General features: G+C 38.0%; 1 protein-coding gene across 3 annotated transcripts in view; it reads left to right on the top strand.

The window, feature by feature from the left end:
- LOC106052775 (G protein-activated inward rectifier potassium channel 4-like) overlaps window positions 1-20,825 on the top strand; it is an 81,375-nt gene that overhangs the window by 14,818 nt on the left and 45,732 nt on the right. For 2 of the 3 annotated variants that reach the window (XM_013208219.2, XM_056021617.1), the window contains exon 2: window positions 20,468-20,737. The exons of the other annotated variant lie outside the window; for it this stretch is intronic. In XM_013208219.2, coding sequence (XP_013063673.2) covers window positions 20,639-20,737 — 99 coding nt within the window. In that variant the 5' untranslated portion in view covers window positions 20,468-20,638. The remainder of the gene's footprint in view (window positions 1-20,467; window positions 20,738-20,825) is intronic. 3 annotated transcript variants of the gene reach the window in all.

Here is a 20,825-nt window from a genome sequence, read left to right on the forward strand (position 1 = left end):
TTCTACAGTCATAAGCACCTCACTAGCAGAGTGGTTAGTATACTGGCTAGAAGAGGATGCGTGAGCAATGATCGAATTCTTGTGGTTTCCCCCCACCTCCCTTTTTGAAATAAATACTTTTGAAAAGCGATTACGGTAAAATTCCCACAGATAACCCTTTTCTTTCTCCTACCCCCCCCCCCTTCATTTCCCCAACTGGTCCAGGTCAGTGACAGGATCATAGCGTAGTGAAAAAGCAGATTGTAATAGCGCTCAACAAAAACAATTGGTAAAAAAAATTATTTCTAATCGCACTTAATTATTATTGTTGGTCTAGATCTATTACAAATTTAATTACATGACTGATGCAAACTTATTGATACAAGTACACTTCGTATAAAAAAAAAATTTAAAAGTATTTTTAAATGATTTTCTTGTTTAAAATGAAGTATTATGGAAAGGATGTGTTTTTTTTTTGTTTCAGAGAAATATTGTTGTCATCAAATATTAAATTATCGCCACAATGTCCCCAAAATGGTATTGAAAAAATTTTAAAAAATTCAATTAACACTTTTTTTTTCCACTTTAGTATAAAGCTATTCATCTATTGTTTCATACTTATCTTATCTTATATATTACAGACGTTATTTAAAATAAGAAGATAATTAGGTCCTACGCATTTCATGTGTCATTCTAGTCTGCTAAGACGGCTTTCCTGGCTTATTCAAGCAACCCATTCCATTCATCAAGCATAACAACGTAAACCACTATGCAGACATCTATGGATTAAGTCGAATAAATACTACATTTGTGTGTGTGTGTGTGTTGGGGGGGGGTGAGTAACGTTGAAGCCTGGAGTTACAGAACTAGAGAGAGAACAGAGACACCGGTCACCCTGAAGAGATTTTTTTTTAATTTTGTGGAGTGTACTGTGGGTGGTGTGGTTAATTTCAAAGGGACTATCTTGCTCTTTGTATTAGATGTTGAGGTCAACTTTATTTAAATGAATACCAATAGTACAACCATCACAGTATACCCCTCCGCCTCAATCTATTTCTCTCTCTCTCTCTCTCTCTCCCCCTCTCTTAGATAAAATCATTTTATTGGTTCAAACAATAAGAAATTCAGTTTGATTACAATTATCAATCTAAACATTACTAAAGAGAGGGAGAGAGAGAGAGGGGTAGAAAAAGAGAGAGAGGTAGAAAGAGAGAGAGAGAGAGAGAGAGGTAGAAAAAGAGAGAGAGAGGGGTAGAGAGAGAAATAGAAAGACTATCACTATAATGATAGAGATGTACATACAAACAATATATTCAACACACAATATTCAAGACACACACACACACACTGTTGGTACTCCGTCGTTGGTCGGTAGCTCCAAACAGCTTTATAATGAATCCTATGTAGGCGAGTTTAATTCTCGATGTAGAACTTGAAAGAAATACAAACTCCTTTTAAAACAAAATTGTATCTCCCCTTTCTTCAACTTTCACACCGGCATTAACTGGAATTACAACAGACCACCTCGTGATTGCATCAGAAATTCTTCAGCTACACCACTGCTTCCCCCCCCCCTGCTTCCGTCATAGTTACAGTGAAAACACGCACGTACACTTCACAACACCCATCTTTTACGACATTAAAAAAAATGTCATGTATATACTTTCGTTTTCCCTTTTTTTTTTAATGAAAATTAATGCTTTTTATAAAAATATAATTAAAATGTAACTATTTAAGCATTAAAAAAAAAGAAATTTCTTTAAAGTTATAATCTTTGTTACAAATTGTCTTGACCGTTCTACAGACGTATTTATTTAAAGAGTTGAAACTAATAGAATACTTATAGGGTCACGTGCTGCCAGTTTGTAAAATAACTCACAAACACACCAACTTACAGATAAGAGTAACCTTGTCTTCACTAATGTGAAATACCGAGATCCCGTTTGATTTTCATAAAATGGAGCAAGGTCAAAAATAGCAAACCTTTTTGGTGTATCCGGTGTACAAAATACGAACGTAGTGATGAATGAAATAGTTTCAGAACCACGAACTAAGTGTTGAGTCAAATTTAACTTCGAGACACCAGGTCTGATACTCCCTTCTCACAGGTCTGATAGTCCCTTCTCCCAGGTCTAATATCCCCTTCTCCCAGGTCTAATACTCCCTTCTCACAGATCTAATACTCCCTTCTCACAGGTCAGATAGTCCCTTCTCCCAGGTCTAATATCCCCTTCTCCCAGGTCTAATACTCCCTTCTCCCAGGTCTAATACTGCCTTCTCACAGGTCAGATAGTCCCTTCTCCCAGGTCTAATATCCCCTTCTCCCAGGTCTAATACTCCCTTCTCACAGGTCTGATATCCCCTTCTCCCATGTCTAATACACCCTTCTCCCACATCTAATACTCCCTTCTCCCAGATCTAATACTCCCTTCTCCCAGATCTAATACTCCCTTCTCACAGGTCTGATATCCCCTTCTCCCATGTCTAATACTCCCTTCTCCCAGGTAAAATACTCCCTTCTCACAGGTCTGATATCCCCTTCTCACAGGTCTGATATCCCCTTCTCCCATGTCTAATACTCCCTTCTCCCAGGTCAAATACTCCCTTCTCCCAGGTCTAATACTCCCTTCTCCCATGTCTAATACTCCCTTCTCCCATGTCTAATACTCCCTTCTCCCAGATCTAATACTCCCTTCTCCCATGTCTAATACTCCCTTCTCCCATGTCTGATACTCCCTTCTCCCATGTCTGATACTCCCTTCTCCCATGTCTAATACTCCCTTCTCCCATGTCTAATACTCCCTTCTCCCATGTCTAATACTCCCTTCTCCCATGTCTAATACTCCCTTCTCCCATGTCTAATACTCCCTTCTCCCATGTCTAATACTCCCTTCTCCCATGTCTAATACTCCCTTCTCCCATGTCTAATACTCCCTTCTCCCATGTCTAATACTCCCTTCTCACAGGTCTGATATCCCCTTCTCCCATGTCTAATACTCCCTTCTCCCATGTCTAATACTCCCTTCTCCCATGTCTAATACTCCCTTCTCCCATGTCTAATACTCCCTTCTCCCATGTCTAATACTCCCTTCTCCCATGTCTAATACTCCCTTCTCACAGGTCTGATATCCCCTTCTCCCATGTCTAATACACCCTTCTCCCACATCTAATACTCCCTTCTCCCAGATCTAATACTCCCTTCTCCCAGATCTAATACTCCCTTCTCACAGGTCTGATATCCCCTTCTCCCATGTCTAATACTCCCTTCTCCCAGGTAAAATACTCCCTTCTCACAGGTCTGATATCCCCTTCTCACAGGTCTGATATCCCCTTCTCCCATGTCTAATACTCCCTTCTCCCAGGTCAAATACTCCCTTCTCCCAGGTCTAATACTCCCTTCTCACAGATCTGATATCCCCTTCTCCCATGTCTAATACTCCCTTCTCCCAGGTCAAATACTCCCTTCTCCCAGGTCTAATACTCCCTTCTCACAGGTCTGATATCCCCTTCTCCCATGTCTAATACTCCCTTCTCCCAGGTCTGATATCCCCTTCTCCCATGTCTAATACTCCCTTCTCCCAGGTCAAATACTCCCTTCTCCCAGGTCTGATATCCCCTTTTCTCCAGGTCTAATACTCCCTTCTACCAGGTACATAGCATAGTATATTTTTAAAACTTGTGTTTTTTTTAAAAATACTACTTGGAAAGTAAATTTGCTTAAATCTTGACTGTGTGATTTTTTTTTGAAAGCTTAAAACTTGATTTGAATGGTAGTTCAAATTTGCTGATTTGAATTGTTCGAATGCTGTAATGGATATTGATTTTTTTTCTACACTTGGTCCCGGAGCTCCATAATCGATCATTTCATCCGGAAATATCTAAATCCTGTCTTGTAAGTTTACATGTAGCACATGAACACACACAAAAAAAGAAAGATTTCATCCCTGAAATGTCAACATCGTAATGAAAGGCCACTGTGCACACGTGAAATAATTGTCTGATACAGCCTCAACGTCAGTGGTAACAAGGTATCGATCCCGCGCCTTATAAATCTTGCCTCAGCTCCCTTCTCCGTACCAATAGCCGAAATATGTTTGAGGGTGAAGGCTCCACCCCCTCCCCTCCCAGTTTCGCCCGACCCATTCATGCTGGGTGTGAGGGAAAGAATATTGCGTGTGATGTTTTTTTATTCTTAGGAGATGATGTCTATGTGTGTAGAGGGGATGGTATCTGTGCTTATGTGTGTGTGTGTGTAAGTGGAGGCTGAGAAGAGAAGTGACATTAGCCTAAGCGAGGGAAATTAACCCACGACATTAAGTCGATATTACACTTTACCCAGTCGGAATCCTTAAATAAACAAACAAACAAAAAAATCTCGTGAAAGGGGAGAGAGCTAGAAGTTCAAAGGTCAGAGTTTCTCAATTTGAAATGAAACTTATATAGTGTTTTTTTTTAAAGCTGTATGAACTAAACGTATTTAAAAAAATGATTCAGAGCTGGAATTTTGTTTAAGGCTTGTTGTTCAGGGTGGGAAGAATCCGGAGTAGACATTTTTAGAAATATAAAATACAAAATTATACATCGTGAGTAATGGATGTGGAACTCAGAAAGCATTTTATTTTGTTTTCTGGGGCCGATAATAGTTTTGTTTTTGGTTGACTAAATCAAAGTGACGAAGAAACAAATCAAAATTAAAAGAACATTTATAAGTATCAAAGAAACAGCTGAAGATACAAACTGAGCGAATATCGCATTGAAACTGACCAAACCTGCAAGTCAATGTGATGTGACGAATAAACTTTTTGACTTCGGGTTCCAAGATATCCACCTCGTAAAACTGTCAAAACTCACAAGCTCTTCCCCTTGTAGGACAGACTCTAATTTAGACAAAGCACATAGTGGCTCTCTCCGTTTGTCTGTCTGGTACAAATGTTGTACAAGGTTATTTCTCCCACTTACCATTCTAGGATCAAGTTGAAACTTTGCACCATTATTTATTGCCTCTAACAAAACATGAATCAATAAATAAATTAACCAATTAATACATTAATTAGTGGTAATTAATTAATTTTGTTTGAAATAGAAATGGGGAATAAATCTTACAATATTGAGAGACATGGATTATAGCTTATATTTTAAATATCTTGCTTGCTATTATTTAGTTGTCAACAGTGATAGTTAAAATGATGTCCTTGACATTGTATAGTTTGTCTATTTCAAAATTAACCCGAATCTTTTTTTTTATTAGACTTACTTATATCGCCAACACAGATCTCCATATAGCATTCTCTTCTTTTTCTGTGTTTCTGTAACTTATTGCTTAAAACAATGTAAACCTGATCTTTACAACAAACAAAATGGAACACAAAAAAAAGGAACTTTTGTCCGAACGTCTTGACTAGGAAACATTATGCCTGAACAGGGAGATGAATGAAGCCAGGAACAGATACAAGTTGGAACACTTGGAAATCATTAAGTGACTAGAAAATGTATTTCTAAAATATTTTGTTTCTCAAGCATTTTGGAAATGTGTCGGGTTCAAAATATCGGACATAGCTGGTGGGTGCACGCTTCTTTATTTTACAGTTTTGTTCGCTTTCGATTCAAACTAACGATGTCGAAAAAATAATTAATAATTAAATTTGTGCGAACTTATTTGAAGACTTCAGTGTATCATTGATTTTTCTGGCGTAGTCAGACAACCGAATCCTGGTTGAAAACTTTCTGTTGAGGCTTTGAGCATTTTAAGTTTGTGTCTGAATGTCTGAGTATTTCATAGGAGTGTTTGTTTGCAAGTTAATGTTCAAGTTTATTAGAAGCCTGTCTTAAAATGACTACAAACTTTGTTGTTTTATTCATAGTGTGTCTTTTTGTCAACTGCCTATATCTAATAAGTGCTTCATTTTCGGGTCGTTTTATTCTTATATTGAAAAAAATCTTGAGTTTAGGAATCCCAAACAGGTTCAATTGTTTGTATAGTGGCAGTAGAGTCCATCTAATGTTTAGGTTCAATTGTTTGTATAGTGGCAGTAGAGTCCATCTAAGGTTTAGTTGGTCATTCTTATATAGGCTTGTAGATCACGGCTCTTACATTTGGTCGGCATTTGTCTATTAGCATAAGAGTGGAACAACATTAAACTTTTAAAAAATGTAATTACTAATGGCTATTCATTCTTGTTACCCACATTGTGTACATTGAATTAAGTTGTTCAATAAACTAGTACAATTGGGCATTATTATGTTCCTGAAAAATTTGCATACATTTTTGTTCGTCGCATTGATGGTCAGCATTTGTTGATTTGTCTTTGAGTCGAACAAAAGTTTACGAACTTTTGTTAAATTCATTAACAAATACATTGTGCGTCATGTGTGGGGCAACTGCGTTTATTGAATTAAGTTGTATGATAAACTAGTATTATTCGGTTCTATTGTGGTCCTGAAAAATGTGCATATATTTTTGTTCGCCGCATTGATGTTTCATCATTATCCCAATGTTGTGGTTAACTGTGTTAATGGTGGTCACAGCTGTAATATAACACTATGTACACTTTTTCTGCACACACCCCACCCCCCCCCCTTTTTTTTTACACACCTCCCCTAAGAATGAATATATGCGGGAGATGTTTGTCTCTGTATTTATAAAGGCGGGTAAAACTGCTAACACTGCGGTATAATTTGTTTTTCTTAATTACTGTTCAATCTAAGGGAGATAAAAAGTACACCTTGTGGTCCACTTTGGGGTCATATTTCACTGCCTGATATAGTGATAATTAAATGGGGATAGAGTATGCGATAACTAGAGTTTGTTGTATCGAGTTTTTGCGCGCGAAAAAAAAAAGTAGTTCGTTACCAGAACGCTGGATATTAGAGATGTTCATACACGGAAGTTCATTCATCAGATTTTTGGTGTTTTCGGTGTACAGAATACGGAAATATTGATAAGCGAAGTATGGGACTAAACCATATCATCATTTGTTTGCACTTTTCAGAAATTGTAGAATCAAATTTCAAAGTGTTGTTACTTGGTCGTTTTTTTTTGTTGCACCAAACAGATAGTAGAAATAAACCGATGTAGCCGTAAAATAAAATAAATTATGGCTTTTATATAGCGCTACTTTCATGCTTATAGCATGCTCAGAGCGCTATGGTCCAATCTCATTTGTGGACCAGCTGGGGGGGGAGGGGGATTTGGGAGTAGGTTTTCCGTGCTGCCTTTAGGCGCTCAGTAAACACAACTTGAGTCGGATGTCGAACCTCGAGCCCCCTTCATGCTTAGCCAAGCCAAGCCAAGTTCAAGCGCACTTGGACTCTCGACCACTCTTCCCGCGTATTCTATTCTTAATGTAGAACTTTCAATAAACTTGAACAAACCTCCTGTTGAAACAAAAACTCAGTAGAACGTTTAGTAACACTATACATAGATTCAACTTCAAAGTAGATCTATTTAGAAACACCGGTGAAATAAGAGCAAGTTTTATTTGGCTTAAAATCTACGTCTTGCTGTCCACACGTCTGGTCTCCCCTGTCTTCAACGTTCACACCAGTATTTATTAACTTGAACTACGACAGACCAGCTCGTGATTTCATCAGAAACTCTTCAGCCTACACAACCAAAACCATCCGCTCACCTTTTCTCATGGTTACACAAGAAACACGCTCGTACACTCCATAACACTAGGGCCCAGAGGTTCTCAACCTTTTTTTTAGCTCGGCGACCCCTTTTTACAATCCCCCACTCTGCCGCGACCCCCCCCCCTTTGCTCACATACACAGCAATAGAAGAATAGACAAAACAATCCATTTTTTCGATGGTCATTGGCGACCCCTGGCAAATCGTCAATCGACCCTCAAGAGGGTCGCGACCCACAGGTTGAGAACCTCTGCACTAGGCTCTTCTACTTGTAAAACAATTTTTTTATTCACTAGTTGGCAACACTGGCGTCCTTGACATTGTCTAGTTTGACTATTTATTTCCAAATTTTTCCCAATCTTCCTCATTTAGTTCTCTTGCGTTTTTCTTTTGTTTCCATTATATCGCCACCTCCTTTCTTCATATCACTTTATCTTTTTTACCCTTACTCAAAGAAAGTAAACTGCATCTCAAAAATTAAAATCCAGATTAGTGTGATTAGCTTTTAGCATGATAATCTCCAATGGCGATCTGTACTGATCCTCCCATGGGGTGAGCTTCTTTTCGGGCGTTACTATTTTCTCCTTACAACATACAAGTTCAGGCATGCCTTGGGTAACTCGATGCTACGAACGACGGCTGAGCTAAACCGTACGAGAGAATGTAAAAACAAAATCGAAGTCATCTGCGGTCATACATCGTTCGCACATCGGAACAGATTCACCTGCACATAGGAACAGACGTGTTCGTACATTGAAACAGTTGCTCGTAAATTGAAACATATGCTTTAATTCATCGGAAGAGATGTGTTCGTACATTGGAGCTGAGCTAATACATTCGTACATTGGAGCTAGTGTGTTCGTACATTGGAAGTAATATGCTTTTCGTACATTGGAGCTAATACATTCGTACATTGGAGCTAATATGTTCGTACATTGGAACTGTGCAGGGGAGTTAGTTTATTATTTATTAGGCGAATATATGTTTGACCAACCAGTTGAGCAGCTAAGGTCAGTTTTTCCTTTGCTTCTGTGAGATATGTCCGTTCCAGTATATCTATGCATCCTGACCAGTTCTTTCTTCATGCAAGTCTACAAGGTGTCAGAGGTTGCTCTCAAGGGTGTTCTTGAATTGTATTAACGGGGTGGGGGTAGGTAGAGATCATGTTTGACCTATAACTATGTTGGCCACCCGCATTACGAAATTTCTCCTTGCTACTTCCCATCTCGTCACGACATTGGCCGTCTGACCGCAATGACCTTTCCCACATCCCGCTGTAATCATTTCTTTCTGACTCCAGGTATTTGTTGTGTCGTGTCATTAAATCTCCGGGACCACATGCACTCACGTACATACACACACACACTCACTCACGTACACACACACACTCACACTCACGCAAACGTTTAGATTGCCTCCCCTGGCAAGGAAACATGGCGGCGGCGATCGACAGTCATTATGGCTGTGATCTGTGACGCGGAAATAAACATATGAAGTCGATTTCAGGGATTATTCTCGCCTTTCATTTTACGTAAAAAAAAAACGACACGATAAGTCTTCAACTGCACACATTCAGACCTACATTTTGTTCGCCCTTGCTACTATCCCTCCACAGAGACATACATTCCTGCTGCATTTCTAATCGGACACTATGCGCGTTAGACTGTCGTTCGGTCGTCTCGAGTTCATACCCTGCCCGCTGCCGTCCCCGTCGTTGTCCTGCGGGAGGTGTGGACTAGGAAGTAGATTATCATCAACTCTGTAGGTACGTCCGAAACATAATAATAATAAGAATCTTTAGTATCCATAAGGAGCTTTGTCTTACAATTTGTGATTTAAACCAAACATAACATAATAACTATAGAAAAGAAAATAGACTTGGTATTTCTATCAGTTATATAAGGTCCAAGAAGCGTCATTATCAAGCTCTGTCTAGTTACAAAATATATCATGCTTTAGTCAATGTCAAGTTAAAATTCGCTAGCAGTAGATATCATCACTATACAAGATAAGATGCTATGTTTGACTCAATACAAACTAGAACACAATATACGGAGTTTTCGTGCTTAAGATAATCAGAGAACTTAATTTGTAAGAGCCTATTTACGTTCTTCAAACAATAAAATACAATTAGAAAGATCAAGAATGAGATACAATAAGAGAGAGATCAAGAATGAGATACAATAAGAGAGAGAGATCAAGAATGAGATACAATAAGAGAGAGATCAAGAATGAGATACAATAAGAGAGAGATCAAGAATGAGATACAATAAGAGAGAGAGATCAAGAATGAGATACAATAAGAGAGAGATCAAGAATGAGATACAATAAGAGAGAGATCAAGAATGAGATACAATAAGAGAGAGATCAAGAATGAGATACAATAAGAGAGAGATCAAGAATGAGATACAATAAGAGAGAGATCAAGAATGAGATACAATAAGAGAGAGATCAAGAATGAGATACAATAAGAGAGAGATCAAGAATGAGATACAATAAGAGAGAGATCAAGAATGAGTACAATAAGAGAGAGATCAAGAATGAGATACAATAAGAGAGAGATCAAGAATGAGATACAATAAAAGAGAGATCAAGAATGAGATACAATAAGAGAGAGATCAAGAATGAGATACAATAAGAGAGAGAGATCAAGAATGAGATACAATAAGAGAGAGATCAAGAATGAGATACAATAAGAGAGAGATCAAGAATGAGATACAATAAGAGAGAGATCAAGAATGAGATACAATAAGAGAGAGATCAAGAATGAGATACAATAAGAGAGAGATCAAGAATGAGATACAATAAGAGAGAGATCAAGAATGAGATACAATAAGAGAGAGAGATCAAGAATGAGATACAATAAGAGAGAGATCAAGAATGAGATACAATAAGAGAGAGATCAAGAATGAGATACAATAAGAGAGAGAGATCAAGAATGAGATACAATAAGAGAGAGAGATCAAGAATGAGATACAATAAGAGAGAGATCAAGAATGAGATACAATAAGAGAGAGAGATCAAGAATGAGATACAATAAGAGAGAGAGATCAAGAATGAGATACAATAAGAGAGAGATCAAGAATGAGATACAATAAGAGAGAGATCAAGAATGAGATACAATAAGAGAGAGATCAAGAATGAGATACAATAAGAGAGAGATCAAGAATGAGATACAATAAGAGAGAGAGATCAAGAATGAGATACAATAAGAGAGAGATCAAGAATGAGATACAATAAGAGAGAGATCAAGAATGAGATACAATAAGAGAGAGATCAAGAATGAGATACAATAAGAGAGAGATCAAGAATGAGATACAATAAGAGAGAGATCAAGAATGAGATACAATAAGAGAGAGATCAAGAATGAGATACAATAAGAGAGAGATCAAGAATGAGATACAATAAGAGAGAGATCAAGAATGAGATACAATAAGAGAGAGATCAAGAATGAGATACAATAAGAGAGAGAGAGATCAAGAATGAGATACAATAAGAGAGACATCAAGAATGAGATACAATAAGAGAGAGATCAAGAATGAGATACAATAAGAGAGAGATCAAGAATGAGATACAATAAGAGAGAGAGATCAAGAATGAGATACAATAAGAGAGAGATCAAGAATGAGATACAATAAGAGAGAGATCAAGAATGAGATACAATAAGAGAGAGAGATCAAGAATGAGATACAATAAGAGAGAGAGATCAAGAATGAGATACAATAAGAGAGAGATCAAGAATGAGATACAATAAGAGAGAGAGATCAAGAATGAGATACAATAAGAGAGAGATCAAGAATAGAAAGCGAAGAGACGTGAGAGCCATATAATGGAACATGAAGAAAAAACATTTGAAAAGAGTAACATTGAAATATAGTTTGACATAAATATACAAAAGAAACAATGACAAGAGACGCTCCTTTGAAAGACAACTGTTGCCAAAGTACCCATTTATTTTGAATCCCAGTGGAGCATAGGGCTGCAACAGTACTTCGCCATCGGACTCCGTTCTGGGCTACGTCCCTTCCATGACCATCCTGCCATCTTTGTTTCTACTGATCTCCTCCTTGTTTGGTTTGGACTTCCAGCCCTTTCTTTTCCCATGAGGGTTCCTTTGCCCACAAAATAATGTTTAAAAAAATGTCCTATAAAAGTGAGAGTTTGGAGAATGTATTTCTCCTGTTAAAAAATGCACACAGAATGTTACATGCTTTTTAAAAGACAAAGCTGATCAATACTTCTGTACTTCGTTCACGGAGACTCAGAAAATGGTTTTAAAATGTCAGCGTATGGAATGAACAGTAAGGAAATGGTAATAGTTCTGAACGAATTCTAAACTTACTCAGGAACATAAGTCAGCATCTAAAAACATAAACTGGACTTTGATAGCACATCAACCCAATTGTATACTGTGTGATACACAACCAATGGCAGACGATGAATTTGTATTGAACAGAGCATGTACAGCACTAGGGTGGTGGAGCTGGGGAGGGCTATCAGTTTCGTTTCGTGAGCTTTCTTTCACCAGATACCCAAACTTAAGTGGTATTTAACACGTAGTCTGCGTTTTGTGTTTGTTTGTTTTACATGCTTCGGAATTTCCTTCAACATGAAAGATTATTGCATCCTAGCCCAAAATTTCTGTAGGGGATAGCGGCGGGCATTCAAACCCGGGACCACGGAGACGACAGTCGACAGCGCATACCACACGACCAGGCATCCATTGCATGAGAGGTGAGGCTTGCTTCCTAACAGTTATGAACAATAAGTATAAATAGACCCATCTACGTTCATCATATATTTATATGTATTAAGGCAAGGGCCCTTACTGAATCAAACAACTATCACTAATTCTCCCACTTGCGGTGAACGAAAAAATAGAAAAATGGAACCTGCATTTACGTACCAGGCGCATAGCACATTTTCACGATCGAAACAGCAGCGGTTAAATTTACTAAAAACATTCTTTTATTCGCGATTTCGGCCCAATATGTTTTTTAAAGCCGACAAAGAAAAATATTCTCATTCTTTTTTTTTTTAATAACTAGAATATTCTACTTCCTGTTCGCTCAAAAATTATAGGCCTAATTTTTAACTCAACACATTTCTTTTTTTTCCGTAGATTTAGACAATGTCGAAATAAACGAAAGAAATGAATACAACCAAGTAGAATTTTTGTTCAAGATCACTGATTGCCAGAAAACTCTGTGGGAGAGCGGAACATCCAAAGGATGCAAATTGTAAAAATGTTGTGGTGAAGGTTCGTACCGTTTTATTGAAAGCGGAGGAGAAAAAAATATAGAGTAGGAGGGGGGATACTGGTTTAAATAAAAACAACAACATTATATACCCCGGGAACAAATCAACGGGCGTAGCCGGTGTTGAATGCTAGTACTGAATAAATATATTTATTACTACTCCATCTTCCAATATAGACAAATGCTGTGTTTTTATTTACTATTAGTTCTAAGTCAGGGGTCTGAACATTTCTTTAAAATTGTGTTTCTGTTATTGGCATGTTTAAAGAGGAAGAAAAAAGATGGACTATAAACACAAAGGGAAACGGCGATAGATCAATGATAAGACGTTTTGTTTTAGCACTAGACCAATAACATCTTGGAGTCCACAAGGACAAGGTGAAGCAGGTCAATGTCCCCCTTGGCTTTAGAACCTTAGTGATAGAGTTGTAATAATTTGTGCAGCTATTATTTGGCCCTTACAATTTTGTTTCCTTAAATAACCGCCTAGATCAAACTTTTAACAGATTTTGTTTTTATTCTCCTGTTTGTAAATTGATTCAATGTCATTTTCAGCTGCATCGGAATCAGAAATCAGCTCATCGACAGATCTAACCGTTAGGAAGATAGTTGCAATTTCCATTAGCCGTGTCCCAAACCATATGGTGATATTTCACTTAGTCACGGACAACTGCAGTAAGATCGACATCCAATAATCATCTCGATACCCCCCTGGATAAAAAAAAAATCAATCAGATTACGATTACACTTGTGAGTTGTTTACTTTATATCGCTCTCTCCCCCACTACCGCGTGATCGGAATCGATTCGAACGTCCCAGGCTGGCTCGATCTCCTATAAAAAAAATGTTCTTAATGATATTGTTTTTGGTGGAGTATATTTATGTTAATCAATACGTCTGCCTGCGTACCCGAAAAAAAACAACAACTCTTATTGACTACAACGTACAGAAAATTGTGATTTTTTAAATTGGCTTTTATTTAAGTTGAGTTTGAGTTTTGAGTTCAGGCACATCGGCACAATTTAGGCCATGTCGTGCCCGTATCTATTTTTATGTTTATTGTATACCTCCCACATTTGATTTCAAAATGTGTCACAATCTTCCTCTTTCCATTTTCTTACGTTTTTGGTTTCTTTGTATCATCCCCCATATTTCTCCCAATAGCTTTCTCTTCTTTTTCTATGTGACTTTATTTGTGTTGTTTAAAGTGTTGTTTTTAAAATTGCGTTCTAGCAAAGCTAATAAACAAAAACAAAAAAAGGTGAGACTTGCTTCATAAGAGTTATAGAGTTCTCCCTTCAAAATAAAGTCATGTATGAGGATTGTCCATGATGATAAAGAATATGGTGAGGCATTTCTCTGCCTTACCGTTTGGCTGAAGAGATCCAGATTGTATTATTGAGCCCAGAAAACTAGGCATGCAACTGATGAGCTGTAGTGTTCGACTTTTCTTTCTGTTTTGTCGCTTTTGTTTTGTTTTGGCCAGTACTTGACGTTCCTTGATCCAGTCTCCCTGAGGCAAAGTCTATATTTAGCAAAGACACGTTGAGAGAACCTTTGATTCTTTTCTTATTTCTCACAGTTTTATTTTTTACCCGTTACTCACTGCAACTCAGGGCCGGTTCTACCAAAGTGCAAGACTGCCGCTGGGCAGGGTTTCGACTTTTAAGTTTGCCTCGACATTTAAAAAGATGTATTTTTTTTTTTACAAAATAAAATTTGCATGTTAAATATATTTGATAAGGGAAATTAATTTAATTTATCAGTACATTTTCCTCTCCAACTTGTCTTTTTTTTTTTAGATGAACTAATATTATTTGTATTTAAGTCTGAAGAGCGGCCTCCACTTACTAAAATCAGGGACTGCTTCAGCTTAATAGATTTAGAGAGCAATTTTTGATAACTAACAGCCTTCCCCCCCCCCCCCACCATAGAAATATTTGGGTATGTGTGGGCCCCTCAGCCTTCTGCCCATCCCTTCCATAAGCTAAATAAAAGATGCATATAAAAAAAAAAGGTGAAGGGACCTCCCTTCTGTTGCTACCCGGACTATTTATGTTCCCAACCCTGGCGGCGGGCTTGATACTAACCTCGTAGTATTTCTGTTCATTATATTTCTCTCTATAGGCTTACTCGTCTCTCAACTTCCCAATACTCTTACAACGTCCGGATACTGTGTCATGATACTGTGTCATGATACTGTGTCATGATACTGTGTGATGATACTGTGTTGTAATAGTGTGTGATGATACTGTGTCGTGATAATGTGTGATGATACTGTGTCATGATACTGTGTGATGATACTGTGTCATGTACTGTGTCGTGATACTGTGTGATGAGACCAAACCAAGGCCATTTGAACAGATTTTGTAATGCGATCCCCATCTTTCCCCAAAGACTTGTCTAACATTATTTGTTAAATACAACAGATTTATGCTCTGTAGTTAATGCATGTAAAGCAAACTTCAATAAAATGCAGCTTACTAAATTACCTAGTCTTTGTAAAAAAAAAAATCGTTCAATGGGTTGAAGTTAGTGCCTGTGAATGGTGTCATTCAGGATGACACGCTAGTCAAACCATGGTTTACAGTACCCGGTACACTTTTAGTAGGCAGAAATAAACAAAACAATTTTCTTTTTACATACGGAACACAATTGTATTGTTAGGAGACCGATGTGTGTGTGTGTGATTATTTCTATCACAAGTTTTCTTTTTGATAGTGGTCAACAAAAGGTGTTTGAATAGCGAGGTGAATTTCTCATAAGACCTGAAGGCTGTTCTTGACAAAAAGAGACATTGCTGTGTTACCTAGTCTGTCTTAGAACGTTACACACTTTCATTCGCCTGACTTTTGTTTGTACAGCACAGGTTCACCATTGAACAACAAACAAACAATTACAGCTCGTCGATATAGCGCTTAAAGTGGCTCGGAGTCATTTTTAAGTGTAGGTAAGACACCAGCAGGTGTATGTGTGTGTGTGTGGGGGGGCTAGCTGGAGGAGGGAGTGTGTAATTCTTTTCGCACATTATTTGTGCCTCATGTTAGATGAAAAGATCAAGTGGATCTCAAAAGGAGGATATGGTGAAGTCAGCTTCGGACAAGTTATAAATGTGCATACATTGTGGAAGAGAACATCGGGCTACTTCAAACAGTTGTTATAAACGAGACCAAAGCCACATTTTACAATAGTTATTGTATATATGCGTATCAGCTTGCAAAGCATTAGGTATAGGAACGTATATACTAACATACAACGGCCTGAGACTGGCATAAATGGATTAATGGGGTAGTTCCGGATCTCTTCTCAGTCACGTGGGTGTGTTGTTTACATTAATGACCTCATTGATTTCATTGTAATTTAAACATGAAACTAGTCTAGATCTAGACATCTTTAAGTAATAAAAAGTATGTTACAATAATTCACTATTTTTTATGATTATTTAGTAGGTCTACTAGATCTAGGCTACCACTAAATCTAGATCTACATCATATCATAGGAAGATATTGTCATGTATAAGACCACAGTCACGTGACTTTTTATAAAGTAGGTCAGAGATTCGGAACTACCTCATTGATTCTCTACGTTCTGCCACCAATGAAGCGAGTGCTCTCTATCCCTGTGTTCCACACCCTTTGCTTAGGCATGGATTCACTTCCTTACTGCTACAACGAAGGCTTACACATGTCAAAGTCATAATGTGCATACAAATCTATCTCTATAACTAAAATCCTCTCCCCCCCCCAACCCTAACAAAGAAAAAAAGAAACTCGGTATTTTTTTTTAAATTAATGACTATTTAAATGTCATGACATTTGTCTTGCTTTGTTCTTGTTGATAAGAATGAAACTCGACTCGTTCTATTACGGCCTGGAAGTGACAAGCTAAAAACAAAAAAGGGGGTGAAGAAGAAATCCTAGTTTAAATCTGACCCGAGAATGACCTTGAAGATGCGTGTTTTGTGTCAGAGATTACAGGCCTGCTGCTCTGTCAGATGTTCTATTGACCGCTTTGTAAGTGGAGAGCTTGCATGACGTAACAGCAGAGCAACAAGGGAACGTGGCCTCGACGAGGGAGGGGGGGGGGAAGCTGGAAAGAGGAGTGGGGGGGAGGGGCTGGGCAGGGTGTGTTTACATGCGTTCTGGAAGTGCTCACACACACACACGGTCCAAAACGAGGGCATTTCGTTTGAATTTTGTGTATAAATTTGGGGGAGGGGGGGTGGACTCGTACCGATGCTGTCAGGAATGTGAAGATTTCAGAGGATGAATTGATTTTACAGTAGAAATAATGGCTAAGTACATAGTCGGGGTTAAAGTACCGGAAACAAGGGCGGTGGCTCGGCTCACATGGTTGGGGGGGGGGGAGGGGGCATCAAGTGTGTGTGTTTTTTTTTTTAACAAACGTTTCGATAACCTTTTAGCGACCACCGAAAGAGGAAAAGCCTCTTTTAGTTTTGTTATGTCGGTCTGTTCGTCTGTCCCGGTTAGATCGCAGAAACTATAAAAAATATTGAAAATCCAATATCATACAGCACCTAAATTTGGGTTTTGTAAAAGCAAACCGTTTAATTTCTAAAATTAACTATGCAATCAGTTTTTTCTTTCATAAATGTACAGCATTTTTTACAATTATTCACCAGTAATGGTAAAATAAAAACGCTGGAGATTATATTTATTGGAAAGGCACCTCTTATCAATTTTAAAAAATATTCTTGCAAACGGTGGGTTTTTATTTTGTAAAATAATATTGTAAACAATATTTGCATTATTAAGTTAAGTGTTTTATGTCATATAAGCTACTTACATATTAAATAATCTGTTTAGTTTTATTGTAAAAGAGAAAGAATGCATTTAGCATGTAAATTAGTCGAATATATTTGATAAACCTGATAACAATCGTTAACTATCTAAAGTGGAATCACTATTCTGCACAATTGTAAATAACTTATTCTCTTTTGAGGCCTTTATTGAGATATTGGGATTTAAAAAATCCATCAGTTAGATATTCAATCAATAACATCAGTTAGGCCACGTTCATAATATGGCTCTCGAAAGACAATGGATGCGACCAGGTGAGTCACTGGCTTTGGTTTCGTCTTGGTCTTGAGACGGGGCAGAATCTGATGTGACTGATCAAGCCAATTCTGGAGCGACAGAGTTTGCCACAGTTCGTGCATGTAGAATTCTATATGTATCTGTCTTAGGGCAGCTTTCTTTTTCTCTGTCTTGACTAAGTCAGTTTCTTTAGCACTCGGCAAAGTTCGTACCAACACGTACAGTCTGTCTCCATATCGTTCAGATTGTTACAATAATCTATTCAATTGGAATATTAACACTGTAATAACAAATTAACATTCCTATTATTCCTATGGTATCCTATCGTCAGTCGGCCTAACAATGAAGTAGTATATAGTGCGTACATGTCTCTTCTTTATCTATTGGCGGAGATACGGTTGTGGTTGTTGTTAGTTTTCAGTTCATAGTTTTTGAAGCTGCAAGGTTGTAACACTTCGGGAGCGACTTTGAGACTGTGTTTCCACATAAACTATCTTTGTTACCTTTTTATTTAAAATTTTTGTTTCAATCATGACGCCGAAAACAAAAAAAATAAAAGTAGAATGTGTAGCCTGCTCATTTATGTTGAACTCACTAGTGCCCAAACGTTTGGGCCTTGGGGCCATATCAATTTCCGACCCACTTGTCACGTGCCACAAACGTCTTAGAGGCATCACTATTAGAGGCATCACTATTAGACGCATCACTATTAGAGGCATCACTATTAGAGGCATCACTATCCACCTGTTTACAAATCTCTTTGATATTTTGTTTTAACGACTCCATTCGCCCAACGATGAAAACTGTGAGTTTATATTGGTACAACTACAAATTGAATATTTAGTACAATGTTTCTCAAACTGAGTTCCTTGGAACACTAGTGTTTCGCTAAGCCTGAATAGGTGTTCCACGAACTACTGGAATAATTAACTAGTAGGCCGCCACGTGAATTAACCTCTAAAAATAAGGAAAATGTTCCAGTAAATACTCTGAATGTGCGAAGTGTTCCGTTAAGGAAAAGATTTGGGAATCACTGATTTAGTATATTAGGTTGTTGCTTTAAAAAAAAAGAACAAAAACTCTTCTATTCCTTTGTCCATCCGCCTATTTGACTGTTTCTGTCATCGTGCGTTTTTTTAATGCTAACTTTGTATGGCTGATGTAGTGACTATTGAACCATAAATAGTCTATATCTTTGAATGACTGATTGACCTTTGAAGTGCTTATATTCTTCAATGACTTATCTTAGTATTTTTTTTTAGGCTTCAGTGAACGTAGAACATAGGGCAGCGTCGATACGATGCAGGAAACATAACCGCGTGAAACATCTCTATAATTACCTGCCGCTACCTGGTGCTACTTGTTTCTACTACCTGATGCGAGATCCCAACCTGCCGTCTTCTTATATCTTATCTTTTTTTTCTTTCTCCCTTCTTCTTTCTTTGCTTTCTCTACAATCTTCTGTCCATCCCTGCCATCTCACTGTTTGCTTTCTCGCGCCAGAACGTAGAGTCAAAGTCAATACAAGGATGTCAATAAAAACACTGGCACAATGACTCACACTCAAACACTTTTTTGTTTTTTTTCTTTACACGCAAGCACACATTCACACATATATAGGTACACACAGACACACACAAACACATATATTATATTCGTGATATCAAGTCATTTGGTAGGAATGAGTTCACAAGTACAGCTTGAATGCCTAATCCGTGTGTTCGATTCCCTGCATTTAAAATGAGGTTTTAACGAAAAATGTCTGGCTCCTCTACCACCAAAGTGAATGCCACCTCATCCTGCGTTATACACGGCAATGTCTCTCGAGACTATGGCTCTACAGTCACATGAACAAGTGTTGTACGAGATGCACCATAGTATGTCCATAGGAGGTCACCAACAACATCTGTCAGTGTCTGCTTTTTCATTCTGAGCTCTATAGGACTGAAGTGTCATGTTTTATTCTACTGCTAGTTGGAATGTTTGTGTGTATTAAACGACTTGTAACGCTAGGATATATCCATTCGCCCAAATAATAAACATACCTAAAGAGAAACCACAACATTTTGGGCTAAAAAGTATAGCGTACTTAACATCAAAGCCTATAACTCTATTCAGGTTTTTTCCCTTCTGCTTCCTAGTCTTAAACTTCTCTTACTGAAGTGAAATCGTCCTATGGCTTTGACTTTGATCTACTAAATTTATTATTGTCGCAGTCTTGTCCATTTCCTGTTTGATATGAAATAGGAGAAAAGTAATGATAAATACTGCAAAGTGTATCATATTATTTTCTTTTATTTATTTAAGTACTTTCCACGATTTGATTTGTTTTTCATTAATGAATAAATGATCGAAAAAAATAATATACATATGCATTTAATAATAAAAAAAGGCTTAGCTGGTGGGCAATCGCTAATTGTTTGTGACTGGTAAAGTTTTAATAATAAATGACTTGTTGAGTGATTAAAGTATTAACATTGAAAAACACCATTTGTCATCCAATGTTTATTTTACCACCGGATGTATTCCTTGTCTGTCACCAGGGAATCTCGTATTGTCAACATTACACCATGCAGTGGTTCTGTAGCCTGTCAGCTTAGGGCCGACCCGCCAAGCGTTTCAGCACTCCGTCGCCCCAAGGGGAGTAAATTAAGGTTAAAAGCGAGAGGAGCTGGTGGGGGCGGGGTGCTGGAGACGTGAGGTGGCCGCCCCCCATGCAGGCTGTCCTGAAACAGATCATGGAGACTTCTTACGGACCGATGAACGGACCCACGGCCTCGATGCCGGAGCCGGACCTGCTGGACAATGGCAAGGTGAGAAGACTGGGCATGGTCGCCTACACTGTATGACGTCAAAGGGGGGGGGGGAGACATTCATCGCGCGTAGGCTTGACCTTTTTTT

Source organism: Biomphalaria glabrata, chromosome 2 (genome assembly GCF_947242115.1).
Source record: "Biomphalaria glabrata chromosome 2, xgBioGlab47.1, whole genome shotgun sequence".
NCBI lineage: Eukaryota > Metazoa > Mollusca > Gastropoda > Planorbidae > Biomphalaria > Biomphalaria glabrata.